Genomic DNA, 15,787 nt, shown 5'->3' with positions numbered 1-15,787 from the left:
ACTGGGGCAGAGGGACAGCCTGTGTAGCAGCAGGGCTTTTCCTGCAGCTGTGAGAGCCTAGTAGGTAGAAGTCACGTGTAACTTACCAGAGGCCTGTTCTTCTCGTTGCTAAAGATTTGCTTCTGGAGTCTAAATCTGTTTGTACCATTCTCATAGCCTTTTGAATGCTGGGAGAAAAAAATTTAATTAGAGCAATCAACAGCCAGAAATTAAACCTAACTTTATTGTAGCAAGGATATTTACTATCTTTATAAAAAAGCTACCAAAAGAAAATAAGACAAATGTTTAAAATAAAACAATAGGATAACCAGTTTAATCTCAAGGCTCCAGACCCTCAGATAATAGAAAACAAAAATAAAATCCTTTCTTGAAGAAGAAGCCAAGACTGAGGTATAAAAAAACGTAAAAATGCCAATTAAGGCCATTTAACTTTCCTTAATAATCTGACATTTTTTTAATGGTTTTGAAATTAAAAAAAAAAAAAAAACTGCTAGAAGTAATACAGGCCACTGTTTTTCTATAACAGGTGAGGAGCAGAGGTTCTCCCTAGCTCAGCTGGTTGATTAGGAAGACCCCCCCCCCCGCCCCAATCCCCACTGTGGCAGGGCCTCGTCACCATCCCTAGCTCAGCTGGTTGATTAGGAAGACCCCCCCCCCCGCCCCAATCCCCACTGTGGCAGGGCCTCGTCACCATCCCTAGCTCAGCTGGTTGATTAGGAAGACCCCCCCCCGCCCCAATCCCCACTGTGGCAGGGCCTCGTCACCATCCCTAGCTCAGCTGGTTGATTAGGAAGACCCCCCCCCTGCCCCAATCCCCACTGTGGCAGGGCCTCGTCACCATCCCTAGCTCAGCTGGTTGATTAGGAAGACCCCCCCCCCGCCCCAATCCCCACTGTGGCAGGGCCTCGTCACCATCCCTAGCTCAGCTGGTTGATTAGGAAGACCCCCCCCCCTGCCCCAATCCCCACTGTGGCAGGGCCTCGTCACCATCCCTAGCTCAGCTGGTTGATTAGGAAGACCCCCCCCCCTGCCCCAATCCCCACTGTGGCAGGGCCTCGTCACCATCCCTAGCTCAGCTGGTTGATTAGGAAGACCCCCCCCCCTGCCCCAATCCCCACTGTGGCAGGGCCTCGTCACCATCCCTAGCTCAGCTGGTTGATTAGGAAGACCCCCCCCCCGCCCCAATCCCCACTGTGGCAGGGCCTCGTCACCATCCCTAGCTCAGCTGGTTGATTAGGAAGACCCCCCCCCCCGCCCCAATCCCCACTGTGGCAGGGCCTCGTCACCATCCCTAGCTCAGCTGGTTGATTAGGAAGACCCCCCCCCCCGCCCCAATCCCCACTGTGGCAGGGCCTCGTCACCATCCCTAGCTCAGCTGGTTGATTAGGAAGACCCCCCCCCCGCCCCAATCCCCACTGTGGCAGGGCCTCGTCACCATCCCTAGCTCAGCTGGTTGATTAGGAAGACCCCCCCCCCCGCCCCAATCCCCACTGTGGCAGGGCCTCGTCACCATCCCTAGCTCAGCTGGTTGATTAGGAAGACCCCCCCCCCCGCCCCAATCCCCACTGTGGCAGGGCCTCGTCACCATCCCTAGCTCAGCTGGTTGATTAGGAAGACCCCCCCCCCCTGCCCCAATCCCCACTGTGGCAGGGCCTCGTCACCATCCCTAGCTCAGCTGGTTGATTAGGAAGACCCCCCCCCCTGCCCCAATCCCCACTGTGGCAGGGCCTCGTCACCATCCCTAGCTCAGCTGGTTGATTAGGAAGACCCCCCCCCCTGCCCCAATCCCCACTGTGGCAGGGCCTCGTCACCATCCCTAGCTCAGCTGGTTGATTAGGAAGACCCCCCCCCCTGCCCCAATCCCCACTGTGGCAGGGCCTCGTCACCATCCCTAGCTCAGCTGGTTGATTAGGAAGACCCCCCCCCCCCCCCGCCCCAATCCCCACTGTGGCAGGGCCTCGTCACCAACCACAAGATGCACATCTGCTGCTAGGGGGCAGGGTGTGACCTGATTACACCGACTGGCTCCAAAACTCAGAATCATTTCAAAATTATCTCCTGTTACCCAATGGAAAGACGAAGAAATGAAAGCAGTTTCTTGGGCACTAAAACAAAGGCACCATTTCCTGATCATTATTTCTAAAGGGTTCTATGTAGAAACCCTTTTGAGGACAATTAATGGTGCCGAAAATAATTTTTAAATTTTCTAATGGTAAAATTTCACTGTTCTTTGTTTATGAAGTAGTTTAAAAGAACTTCCTTTAAAATAAGGAATTATTCTATACTCAGGAAGACGTTATTTTTCACACTAGTCTAAATCATAAAACAATTTCTAAGACTTAGAGAGGTCCAGGCAATTTAGATTTCTGGCACTAGCTCAGCTTGAGAGAGAAAAAAGCTACCTATGAGACCTGCAACTGAAGATCTACGAGGTGTCCAAAAGGTCTGGAAACAGGGAAAACAGTGGATGTATTAATCTCTATTAAGATTAACAGGTGGACCCATCCCTTTATATTTAGAGGCATTTCCCCTGAAAAGGTATCTGGAGGATAAAGAAAAACTATTGATCATATTATTTGAAAATAAAACAATATATCTTTTAAAAATAAATTTGTGTTTTGTGCTCAGAAGAGCCTGGTGCCTATGGGAGCATGGGCAAAGAGCACCAAGCTTGGGTAATGGTCTGGCTGGTACACCCCCGACTGTTCCAGATATAAGACAGAGGTGCTCTCCTGCTCCCCAGCACTAAGGCACACTGCATCGTGCAGAGCAGAGCCCTTCAGCCAGGAACATGGGTGCCTAAGGCAAAGCACTTCGCAGCTTGGTGTGGCCAGTCAAGCAGAAGTAATGTGAGAAACTTAAGTAGCCTGAAAGAGAAGGGGCCTATCCTTTTTTTCTCTATCCTCCTCCCTTCTGGCTGGAATACGAATATAATGGCCGGAACTCCAACAGCCATTGAACCAATCATTCACTCATTCATTCAACAAATAATTATCAAGCATCGACTTTTGCCAGGCACTGTTCTAGTTGCTTGGGATAGACCACCTTGGACATGAAAGTCATGCACAGGTGTAGAGCAAAAAGACAGGAGGAGCCTGACGCTGGGATACACCACACCACCCTGGGCCAGCCGTCTCTAGAGTGGTCCAGGGAAACCACCACCATTTTGTGCTGATGAAGTCACCAGAAATCAGGCCAATGTCTCCCTCTGGGACTGACCCCAAGAAGAGGAAAGATGAAGAGGAGCCATTTCCTTGGACCAATGTGCCCCACTGCACTGACTGTGGGATCTCAGTGAACTGCTCAGAGGGAATCTGAACAGGGGAAAATAAAACACAGGCTTCAGCTCCAGATTCATACAAACAAGTAGCAGAAACAAGGTCCCGTGCAAATTCACACAAGTTGCAGAGACAATGTCCTGTGCAAATTCTCACATACAAGTAGCAGAGACAATGCCATGTGCTCTCTCATACTCCTAAAAACTACACGTGAGGAAGATTCGTACCCCTCCCAAAGTCCCTAGCACACCCATTTCCTATCCTGAGGCCTGGCCACCAAAGGGTGGGAGAAGCCCTTCCTGGAGGGGCAGAAGGTGTTCCAGGGCAGAAGATCAGTCTCGGAGTTCCCCTAGGTTCTAAAGGCTGAACAATCCACATAGCTCTAAGCTATTTCATGGCACACCTAAAAATGTCATTGATCTGTACAAGCTTGGAGACTGAAATTAATACTCATGGCAAGAAACTGGCTTTTAAAACATTCTAAAATATCAAGTATAATTTTTAAAAAATGATATGGTGTTTAACCTTCTGAAGGCAGTGGTTTTCAAAATTAATTTTGTTTCCCTACTTTTATTTTTCTTTAATGAAGTACCAGAATCCTTCTTTTCAAATAAATATACCAAAAGCCCACTGAATTAAAAAATGGACAGAAAGAGAACTCTCTGGCTCCTTTTGCGCAATGCCAGGCACTGCTTCGGGAGCTGGGACTCAGCGGGGATCCCCATGGGACCCTGCTGGGCATGGCCGGACACTTCACTGGGGGAAACAGACAACAAACAGGTAGAGAGAATTTTATGCTAAGTAAAACAGGAGCTGCTGGACATTAAGCAAGGCCATGCCATGTCATGTCTGACTTCTGCTTCAAGAACGTCTTCTCAGGTGAAGTGTGAAGAGGAGATTTTAGAGGGACAAAATGGGTTGTTGCAGGAGGTGGGTGAGCAGTCGCTCATAGGAGTGGTGCGGGGGTGGCCTGGCCCAGGCAGGGAGGCAAGGTGATAAGAAGGTCTCTGGCCAACACCCCCCCTCCACACCCCCACACTGAGGGCAGAATGGGAAGAAGCTGGCAAAGGGCAGGGCTTGGGGCTGAAGGCAGGAGGAGCTGGGGTGACTCCTGGGGGTTGGACCTATCGAGGGGTAGACAGCGGTTCCTGACCACAATGGGGCATGCCAGGGTCTTTGTGAGCTCGGTGGTGAAACCGAGAGATCTACTCTGGCTGGGTTAAGTCTGAGAAGACAGACAATACTTCTGAGCAAGGTCAGGTGGCAGCGGGATCCATGACCATGGAGCTCAAGGGAAGGGCCATGCTGTGGCCATCAATGAGGACTAGACGTCAACACCTGTGGAGGTGCTGAATGACACAGCCCAGGGAGCTCTCCTAAGTGAAGGGAGCAGGCTGGGGCGCCCCCACACTTGGGGGTCTGGTGTGTGGACAGCACAGCACTCTGCACTCACAAACACAATAGGAGGGCTGGTGACTGGAAGCACAGGAAAAGGGCACTTCACAGGGTGAGGGGACAGCCACATCAAATGCTGGTGCAAGGTCAAGTGGGGTGAGACCAGAGCGTGGCCACACCATGTGGCCAGACGATATTCTGGGGACCTTGTGGGGCCATTTCAGTGGAGTAGTGGAGGTCTGAGCCCCCAGAGCAGGGCGTGAGGGGCTTGACTCTAGGATGGTCATCAATGCTGCAGGAGGGGTGGTGGTGCTGGAGAGAGGTGACTGCAGTAGACCATGGGGAGGGAGGGAACTAGTGCCAGGGGCTGGCCTTAGGTGCAGCAGGGCACTTCGCTGACAGTGACCCCAGAAGAGCAGAAGACACAGCTGCAGAGGTGGGTAGGCAGGGCAAGCACTCCTTCACAGTGGCAGATGCCACCAGCTGCCCTGATTGCAGGGACACTCGCCAGCCAAGAGTGAGCAGAGGTTAGAGGGGACAAGGGATGGCTGCAATTAAACTGACCAAGGAAGCGTGGTCAGTGTGCTGGGCAGACGTTATGGCCACCAAGTTAAAGTAACATAGGCACCTCACCTGTGCATTTTTCTCCAGTCACACTGAGGCTCCCACTGAGAGGAAAGCCAGGAGGTCCCCACTCCTGGGCAGGTGTGGCCAGACCCTGACCTGTGATTACCCTCAGCATGACTGTCCTCAATCGGGACTGCATCAAACCTCTTGTCCAGGTTTTTGTGATAAGGTTATCATTATCTTTTTTGGAAAGGCTGACATTTTGAGGGTGGGACTTGTGTCAACACTTCCTTTGTGTCCCACTGACACTGCACACCAGGGCCAGGCCAGGAGTCACCAGAACACCTGGCAAACAGCACACTGTTCCAGGACGACCAGAAACAGAGAGCGGGTCCTTACCGTCAGCAGGGTGGAGGAGCACCTGATGTCCTTCGGATCTGAAAGAGCAGACATGAGCACAGTGCTGAATGGTCCCCAGCGCAAGACACGAAAACCAGACCAGCAAGACACCAAACACGTCTGGAGAGCTAACACACCACGCAAGGGCTGCGTGTGCGGTTCATGCTAAATGAGTAGATTTCAGCTGCTCTTGCCACAAAACACATAGAAAAGATCACTAGACGAGCTGTGGTGCTAGTTTGCTTCACTGCAGCGGCCCTTTTACTGTTTATATGTATGTAATCCATAACATCATGTTGTATACCTTAAATATATACAATAAAATTTATCTTAAAAAACCAGATACCATCTTACACTTTTACTAAATTGGCCTATGTTTAAGAAAGAAGACACTGCTGAGGAAGCGGGTCTGGCTGGGTGAGGGCGCTGCCTGGCTGTCCCACAGCAGCCAGCACGTGCCCTCCTACACCAGGCACACGACTGCTAACCCCGTGTGTGCAGGGAGGTTACCGCAGATCCACACCTACCAGCGCCAAACACCACCAACACCACTTTGAACATGGAAAATATTTACAACGTGGTGAATAAATATCAGCAGAGTGCGAGAACACTGTGTTGACAAGCCATGTGACACCCACTTAAAGGAAAAGCATCAGAAGGAAATATAAAAACATGGAAACTGTCAGAGTAGCGAGGTTAGAGCAACATCTGTTAATGAGTTGTTTAACGTTATGAAACTCACTAGAAACAAAAATCAGTGGAGACAAAAGATTTTTCTTGATATAGAAGAAAACATCTTTATGTAAAAGCCAGGAAGGGAGGAAATGTGAAACGTAATGAAGCCAGAAGCTGGGTTCTATCTTGGTACTTTTATTATGCCAGTGACCTGTGACTGAGCAATGCAGGGACCTACAAAGCCCTGCTTTGTCCCCAGCCTCCAGAAGGCCACCTTTTCAACATCTGAGCTCCTATACCCCCAACCACCCAGAATCCTGGTCTCTTTACAACCTCTGATGAAACAGTTTACTGCCTTGGAGCTGGCTGGTTAGCTCAGCTAGTTAGAGCTTGGTGTTGGTAACACCAAGGTCAAGAGTTTAGTTTCCCATACCAGCCAACTGCCAAAAAAAAAAACAGTTTACTGCCTTGAAACACAAACTGAGCTATAGGGCTTTGAGCTTACGCTGGCCAACCTTTCCCATGTGATGCAGGGTCACGCCACGGAGGGAGTGCTCAGGAGCTGAGCATGCCCCTGCAGGACGTAAGGCCTCCCCTATGCACCACGCGACACGGGTGGGACCCAGAGCTCCACAGCCACACTGCGGGAATGCACTGCTTTCTCTCTGGGCATGGCCCAAGAGCTGAGGCCACTGACAGGGGCAGGTGGTTGTTGTGCTGGGTGGTCTCAATGGTCCGTCTGTGATGTGTGATCACCAGTTTAAAGTAGTATTATCACCCAGCTCACTCAGTCTGTCTCCAGTCACACTGCAAGAGTGCCCAGGGCTGAGCCAAGGGGTCCCCACTCTGTGTGGGGCTGGGCCAGTCCACAATATGGCTTTTCCAGGGCTTTTACCTTGCAAGACACAAGCACACACATCCTTTGGCTGGGACACATTTGGGAGCGGCTTCATAGAGCAGAACCAGAGAGGCCTGGGGTGGGGGTGGGGGCCGCCCTGTCCTTTGGGCCCAGCCCTGGGCAGCAGGAAGTAGTGAAGGAGCAGGAGAAAGCCCCTCCCTTTCTGCTGGTCCCAAGGATAGGGGCACTTGATCCTTCAGTACCCACCTGTGGTCAGTGATTAGGGATGAGGAGGGAGGGAGCAGAAACAAACCAAGGTGCATAAGACGTTTCCTCCCTGTCTGCAAAGAGTGTTCTGCTCTTAGACACACTGGCCTCATCACTGTTACAGACTCTTATCTTTCAGACTCGGTTACCTCCCAGTCACAGGGCGAGGAGGGCAGGAGGCTCTGGGGCTTTTATTCTGTTCTGCTGCAGACGACAGCAAGCAGCTCTCCAGTAGATCAGCATGGCCTGTGGCCTGAGCAGACTCGGGGACAGGGGACATCTGGATGTTGCACCTGCCCCAGTCAGATTCCAGAGGCCTAGTTTACAAGAGTGAGGAGGAGGCAGAAGGGGATGTGGAGCCCACAGACTGGGCTCTCCCTGCTGGAGGAGACAAGCAATGACAGGGGGTCCTGGGTGCCTGCGGCCAAGCATGGCGGGGAGCTCCTCCAGTGAGGCTGACGGAGGGGCTGTTCCAAAAGGGAAGTCCCAGAGGCAAAATCCACAGACAAGCAGCTGGGACCTTTCCAAAGTGCAGGATATGGACAGAGAAGCCCCTCAGACCCATTGACCTAGAGATGATCCCGAGGCAGTGGGGCAGTCCTGAGTAGAAAGTCCCACACTGGGATCGGGGCTGCAGTGTGGGGACAGGGCCTCCCTGCTGAGGGACACAGGGCCCATCAGGGAACCAGACGGCTTCCAAAAATCTGTGCACCAGAGTGATGGGGAGGTCATGAGACTCGCCAACCTCTTCATCAGGGGCTCCAAAGTCCAGCTCGTCTCACGTACATGCAGGGGTATGCAGAGGATGGGGGGTGGGGAGGACGGGTGGGGAGCATGGGTGGGAGTGCTGCTGTGCGTTTAACTGGGAGGAAGTCGGGGAAAGGCTCCTTGTAGGACAGAACGATGGCAGCTGAGAAGACCTGATGGACAGAGTTCCCACAGTCCCTAAGCATAACCTTTTAACCTAGAGGGTTCTAGGAACCCAGATTTGAGAAACACTGACTTAAGAACCTCAACCTCTATTGTAGAAAAATTTTTCAAATGCATTTTACCTCTGTAAGAGAAGACACCATTTATAACTGACAAATTTGTTTTTTAAGATAATTGTATAAATGAAAAAGAAATTAATGGAACCCACAAGAACACATCCCAAGGACCCCAAGTGTCCATGGCTGAAGTCTGAGGAAGTATGAGTGGGGGGCCCACACCAGTCCTGTCCCAACTCTACACTTCCTAACGGTCTGACCTTGGGTGGGTCACTCAGCTCCCTGAGCCTCAGCCTGCCCGGGATGCCCTCCACTTCCGAGATGGGTGCAAGGACCACCCAGCATCTGGGAGGTGGGAAGCCTTCCCTGGGGGGTAGTTCCAAGGGAAACACCCTTGTTGTGACCCAGGAAGAACAAGAACAGGGCAGGTGCTCATTGCCTCTGAGGCCATTCCCAAGACAGTCTCCACTCCAAGGCAGGTGGCAAAGTTAACTTCAGGTTTTAATACAAGAGGGCAGACTAGACCTCAGCACACAGCCTACGCCCAGAGGAAGGACACAGAGCAGGGGCCCCAGAAAGGAGACAGTCAGCAGGAGGCAGGAGGCAGAGACAAGCTGAGTCCAGGAGGTGTCCCGGCTGTGAGCAAGGCCCTAGAGCCAGCCTTGGCAGAAGCACAGGGAGTGGAGGACAGCCAGGGCGGTGTGACAAGGATGGCCAGGGTCTGGGACAGGGGGGAGGGATGAGCCATCCACAGGAAGTGCCCAAGAGACACATGGGTGTGAGCAAGGACCAGGAGGTGATCAAGTGAGACAAACGTGGGAGACTGGCGTGAACTGGGACCCTGTCCCCCCAACCATGAAACATGTGGAAGGAGGAGGTCAGGTGTGGGCTGGGGACGGGGGAAGAGCAATGGGAAGAAGTTCTTGGCAGTGCTGTGAAGAACAGGAACAGGGAGCTCAACTGAGCAGCTCATACTTACTAGTAATGACTAAACGCTAATACTGTGTGTAAGAAAACCACCAGGAGCCAGAGTAATGTGCCGAGTAGAGAGTGGGGAGGGGAGGACAACCCGTGGCCCGACTTTGGTTCTCTGGCAACTCCTCCTTCCCATGGTGCCCCAACACTCCCATGGGCGCCAGCGTGCTGCCTCTCCTGCCCAGGGCCCCCGGGAGCTGCAAGCACTGGAGCACCCCTTATGCGGTCTAGAACAACCTCCCAGAAAAACCTTCCAGGCATGGTCTGCTGGCCTGGGGAGGCTGAGATTCTGTTTCTGTCCTAGGGTTTACAGAGAAACAGTGCCCCGAGGCACAGCAGTAAGGGACAGGGAGGACAGCAGGTCACCTTGTAATAGGAGGATGGGGGCGAGGCACATTGCCCCTCTTTCCCTAGAAGCCACAGGAGTGGTGGCTCATGGGAAGGAGGCACTGATTTTAACACAGAAGACCAAACCAGGGCTTCACTGTTCTTGGAAACCCCGCCCTGGGGGAGGATAATGCCCGAACAGCTCATGTCTGTGCCACACACTCCATTCCTCTCTCCATTTCTTCCTTCTGTGGACTCTGGACCTGGGGAGGCAGCACCAAGGGCCCTGCATGGTTCTCAGGGGACCGGTGTACAGGGAATGCCTCAGGGAGCAGGCCGCAGAACTCCCGGTGCCGGGTACAGCTTGGAGGAAAACAGGTGGCACGAAGGGCCTTTCCCAGAACAGCGGTGACACACCGGCTGGAGCTAAATGCCACATGTCGGCATGCTGGCACCCCACCCAGGGAAAGCTCACTCGGCCTCTGGAGAACATGGGTAAAGCGGGAGCTGAGCCGCAGCCCTGGCCCTCCCTTTCTGCTCACACCAGCGGGTGTGTCTTTGAATTCCACGCCTGGACACTTATTTCCATTTTTACTGACATGGAAGACTGGTCTCAGAGCTCCGTAACTGCTTGGCTGGATGCCAGTTGTTTTAAAAGTTAAAAGATTAGCTTCAGCAATAAGAAAAAGTGAGAAACTAAATGGAATATTCATGAGCTTCCTGGAGGACGATGAGGCTGGCAGCTCTGAAGGCGAAGGTGAAGCCACAGTTAATGCCCAGTGTGGCCGGAGGGCCTGACGTGTGAGCACCTGCCTGGCAGTCACTGCCAGCGAGCTGTCTAGTACCATGTGATTTTGTTTTGCTTCAAGCTAAATGAAAGAACTAAATGCCGGCTCTAACTTATCAGAATAGCCCGATTAGAACATCCTGACACTTAACACCCAGGGCAGCACTGGCTTCTCCATCATTAGTGCAATGGTTCAAAACCCTTGTCCTGCTGGCTCTCTACTGTAAAAATTAATTTCAAATTCAATTAAATCAAAAGTTTGTTGTTGAATCTGGAATAGAACAAGGAATTTGATTTTCCGGTCACATTCTTTACCTAGTTAAGGTATGCAGTCTTAAGTTGTACCACAGTTTTACGACATTGTTCAAGATATATCTTATCAGAAAGCAAATAAGCTGACAAGGTACATTTCAGTTTGTGGGGACAGGATGGGTGAGCAGGTGCAGCCAGCTGGGCTGGGCCTGCACCCCCAGCTGTGAGCAACGTGCCAAGCCCCGGGAAGACTGAAGGCTCCCAAAGGGGAATGCCCAACGCTGAGGGCAAAGGCAGGGGCAGGACAAGGAGGAAGGAATCTCAACACTGGTCACTCCAGCAATCAGGGAACAGCTGAAAATCCAGTGAGACCAGGAGAGAAGTGGCTACCAGGGGAAGTCTGTACATAAACAAGGAAGTCTCTTCAGTAGGGGAGGGCCAGAGTCACTCCATGCGTGCACAGGACTGAGCAGTAGCCACCCTCTTAACTCGCCTCATAGCCCTCCTGGCAAATGACAACCCATGCCTCTCAGTGGGTCATCCCCAAGGCCATGTGTACTCACGCTCGATGAGAAAGAGAAAGCACACTATCCCCATGGCTGCCACAATGGCTCCAGGAACGACGAAGGACAGGCCCCAGCATGTGGACACCCAGTAGCCAGCAATCAGGGACCCTAAAATGTTGCCCACTGAGGTGTGGGAATTCCAGATGCCCATAATCAAACCACGCCTGCAACACAAAACAATAAATCGCATCCATGAGTACAGGGCACAATGGTGCTTGCAACATGCAAGAGTTAGCATGGAAATAAACAAGCGATGCAGACACTGCTTCTGCAAGATGTAGGACCAGGGATGTTTGCAAGAGAACCATATTTGTGCTTTGCCTCAGGCTGTATAATCACACATTCCATTTCTCTCTCAGAGCTTATTTATTATATAATTAAAAAGAGGAAAGAGACTTTTTCCTGAAATTCTTGGAAGGCTCAAAATTTAAATTTGTGCCTCCATAGTCTAAATGCAGTCAAAGTTGGTGCTGACGCACATGCCAGATGCACAAAGCACAGTGTGAGCCTGTCCTCCTTGTCTGGAAGCTTCCCCGCTCCTTAACCTGGGCCTGGCGGAGCTGGCCTCATGCAGACGCTTGCAAGTGAACGTGGACTGTACTCCATCACCAGAGGTTGTCCTGGCTTAGGACTATGTTAAAAGGGAGCTTCTGCTTCAGGAGGCCTGGGGTGGGACCCTGGCCTCTGGGAGGCCAGGAGAGGCCGGGCAGCTGTCACAGGTGCAGCACAAGTGACACAGACCTGGCTGCCCACGGCATGGGGGCTGGGTACTACCATCTCACAGGACACGGGCCCACCTGAGGTTTCAACCAGCTTATTTTAAAGAGGAGACCAAAGTGTTTTTTCTATAATGAGTCTAAAGAAAAACTAAAAATAAAGAGGCGGGGTTTTCACCGGACTCTTTTAAAAGATAAATGCTGTTGGAAACAGAACCGCTTTTTCTCACCTTCCTTTTCCAAACCAGTTGCCGAGGCAGGTGACAACACTGGGCCAGCCGGTGGTCTGCACCAATCCATTGATGATCTGCGAGAGAGGGCAGAAGACTCACCATGAGTGGAAAATGTGTATGAGAGCTTGTCTCAGGCAAGGCTCCCAATGCTTGCTTCTCTGTCCTTCCGAAGTTTGGGAGCACAGCTGGGACTCTCACGAAAGGGGAGCGAAACCCTGGTCTATGTGAGCCTTGACAGCCAAAGACATATTTAAAATTATACATTTATACTCATATATAGTTTAAACTATAGTTTAAGCTTTTATTTTAAAAGTAATACATGCCTATTGTGGAAATTTTAGAATAAGTAGAGAAAAGCAAGAAAAGAAAACCCAGCCAGGACCCCACCATTAGGAGATAATTCCTGTTAACAAGCTTTCCAGTCTCTTTCAAATCTACAAACTTTATAAAGAGAAAACTTTCTTCTTTTTACAGAACATGTTTATAAACTGTGCTATAAACATGGCTTGGAAATTGCATGTTTTCCCTTACTATACCATGATGAACGTACCGTTAATCATTTTTGGAAATGAACACAATGTTGACATAGCACCTGGAAAAAGTATTTCTGCACTTTTCAAGAGAATCCTGAGTTAAGTTTTAAGAAGAGAGTTGGGGACTGCACTGGTGCGTGGGTCTGCTTTAGTGTCGTGAGAACCGGGGGCAACTCCATGAGACTACATGAAACCAGGTCCAGCCTAGTGCTTCTGGCAGCCTATGGCCCTAAGCCAGTTCTCTAGAAGACAGCTGGGAACCCCGGTCTACCTGTTGCTGCCTCTGGGCTGACCGGGCTTGGCCTTCACTCCACAAACATGCTGGGACTCTGGAAGATTGGGTTTTCCTTCTAATTTTCTATATCGCTATACAAGTGTGAATCCCTTTTGTAATTTAAAACAGCCAAACTTTTCCAAGTGTTATGACAAAATCTTAAAAGAAAAATTAAATACAACTTGCTTTAATAATTTCATAACACCCCCCCAGGCTATGTGGAGAGCTTGAGAAGTATCACAAAACCAGAGTTGAACATCATTATTTTCAGTCATTTTCTACTGCTAGTCAATATTTACTCACAGATTTCTGCAAAGGGGAGAAGCCAAGAGATTCTAGAAGGGCTGGGCCCAGAGTGAAGGACAAAGCCACCCTTCCGGTCTGTCTTCAGGCCTCCACCCCCCAGCACCTTTAGGATCTCTCCTCTCCTCCCCACCCTGCTGTTGAAAATGCCAAAGTCAGTCCTTCCTTCCACCTTTGCCACACTCCACATCCCTCTGTATGGCTCCCCAGTTTCCCTCACTTTTTTCTCTGTCCTGACCAAGAAACATAGAGTGTCTCAACAGCTCTGTGACCAGGCCAGCTGCGTGTTTTCCCTGCAGGCTTGAACCCAAGCTGAAGCCTAGAACATTCCCAGGCATTGATAAAGGTGTCTAGGTTGTTTGTTGCCTAAAAAACTGAAAGAAGCTAGCCCTGGCCTTGAGCCAAATTCCTTAAACCCTCATATACACTCCATACCTGACTCCCTCTCTGTGGACACACCTAGGCAGAATCCCTTGTCTCACCGTCCGTTTCGAGGACATGCTGCACCCCCTCTGCATTTTCCCTAATACATGCTTTGGACTGATCGGCCTGGCATTTAGTGCTTCTTTCTTTGGAATTCCAGCTGGCCCTTCTTGGGATGGCTTGGGGCACTCCTGATTGGGAACGACTTTGCCAGCACTTTTGGGGCACCTCCAGCTGCAGGGCCAGCCAGATGACAAACCCCCAACTCCTGAGGCCAAATCTGCCACAAGATACAACATCTCAAACTCTTCCAAATTAAGACAGAATAACTTCTACGGGCTCCGTGTTTCAATCCCCCTGCAGGAGTACCAACAGACAGCACTCCTAAAACAGGAAAACCTCCTACTGCTGGAATTTCAAAGCAGAAAAGAGAGGAGGGACTTGCCTGCTAGCTGACCCTGACCTTTGTTCGGACAAAGTTCTGCCCCTTTCCCATCATCTACTGTCTTGTCTCTTGGTAGAGGTGGGGTCCTGTGCCACAGACACCCCATCCTATTCACACAGAAACCTCATACTTGGTAAGCCATGGACCCAGACCCTTACCTGAGTTACCACGTAGAATCCAAAACTGTGGACATTGTAGAAATACCCCAACCCAAACAGGGCGGTAAAGGCTCCACTGGTGAGCATCCCGAAAGTCAGGTAGTACCTAATCGGCAGACGTTCCCCTATGATGCCACTGAGGATGGAGAAAAAGGAGAGAGAAGGGCAAGGAAACAAGCACACCCACAGAGTAAATGACCCGGCCCTTTCTTCCCAGGTGCTCTTGTGCTGTTCTCTGAGCTTTCAGAACTCCAAAGCGTTGTAATTTCCAGGAACATTTAGTACAACTACTTCCCTCTAGAGCCTTTACTAACCAGAAACCAGCAATTGGAACCATCTTATAAGACATTTTATTTCTAGAAAAAGCCACTGACGGTCAAATAATAAAACTCAAACACTATGACTCATACATGATAGCTACCAACTAAAGAAAGCAAGAACTTGTTAGTTCTCATTAGATTAACTTGCTAGTTAATCCTGCTTATATATAACTAATATCCAGTAAACTTATTTAGCTTTTCAAAATTTCAACTGTCACACTACAGGCAATGTCATTAGAAGGGATCACTTACGACCCTGAGCTGTGATTAAGTCGCCTATGTGAACACGCCTGGCTGGCTAGGCTCAGCAGGGAAAGACATTCAGAGCTCCTTCAACTACCACCTCCTGCCCCCACCACTTCTCCCTGGTGTCATGACAGAAGGTTTTCTTTCAGGGCAGGTCTGAAACATGGGGGTAGATTCTCTCTGATCCTTCTACACAGCATTGTGACTCAATCAAGAGCCGACCTCTTAGGAGTCTCACCTCCTACAGCTGTTTGGGGGCTCAGGTGAGATAAATGTATGGTGAGTGTCTGGAGCACAGCGGTGCTTGACAAAAGAACCGTGGTAGCAGCAGTAAAAAGGAAAAGCCTCTAGTTTCTAACAGGCACACATGCGGTTGGCCCTGGCCACCATAGCATGACACTACCTACTGCCACATGGAACACATTCCTTACTGCTTTATGGGAAACGTCACTGTGCAGCAACATTGTGATCTATTCAGTGGATAGAACAGCTGTAGAATACCACAGATGATGTAAGCCCTTAGCAATCATTGAAACTCTACGGGCTCATTTTCTTCCTCATAATCATCTTGGGAGTCAGATAAATACGAAACATTCTGCAGAATGACACCCGCCTGCCAGTGAATAGCATTCTGGGAATCGGCTCCAACATTCTCATCTTTCACCTCAAGAACTAATACACCAGAGTGTGTTTCCTCTGAATCTACCAAATATAAAAGATCTGCCTAGAATCATGCAAATAACCTTATAAACACTAAAACAGAGGAAAGTAATTTAAAATTATAGACAACATTCAGGACAAATCTTCAGCTGAGCAGAAATTGA

At 50.4% G+C, this 15,787-nt stretch overlaps 1 protein-coding gene across 3 annotated transcripts in view; it reads right to left on the bottom strand.

Annotated features, from left to right (window-relative positions):
- SLC37A1 (solute carrier family 37 member 1) overlaps nt 1-15,787 on the bottom strand; it is a 62,727-nt gene that overhangs the window by 23,181 nt on the left and 23,759 nt on the right. For all 3 annotated transcript variants that reach the window (XR_010023568.1, XM_063096424.1, XM_063096434.1), the window contains 5 exons: nt 14,398-14,533; nt 12,259-12,335; nt 11,310-11,476; nt 5,640-5,677; nt 87-167 (listed from right to left, as the gene is read on the bottom strand). Coding sequence is in view for 2 of the 3 variants with exons in the window: in XM_063096424.1 (XP_062952494.1) it covers nt 87-167; nt 5,640-5,677; nt 11,310-11,476; nt 12,259-12,335; nt 14,398-14,533 (499 nt within the window). In the remaining variant the exon portion in view is untranslated. The remainder of the gene's footprint in view (nt 1-86; nt 168-5,639; nt 5,678-11,309; nt 11,477-12,258; nt 12,336-14,397; nt 14,534-15,787) is intronic.

Source organism: Cynocephalus volans, chromosome 1 (assembly GCF_027409185.1).
Source record: "Cynocephalus volans isolate mCynVol1 chromosome 1, mCynVol1.pri, whole genome shotgun sequence".
NCBI classification, from domain to species: Eukaryota; Metazoa; Chordata; class Mammalia; order Dermoptera; family Cynocephalidae; genus Cynocephalus; species Cynocephalus volans.
Note: the sequence above shows the minus strand (reverse complement) of the source record. Positions and strands in the feature narration are given on the sequence as shown.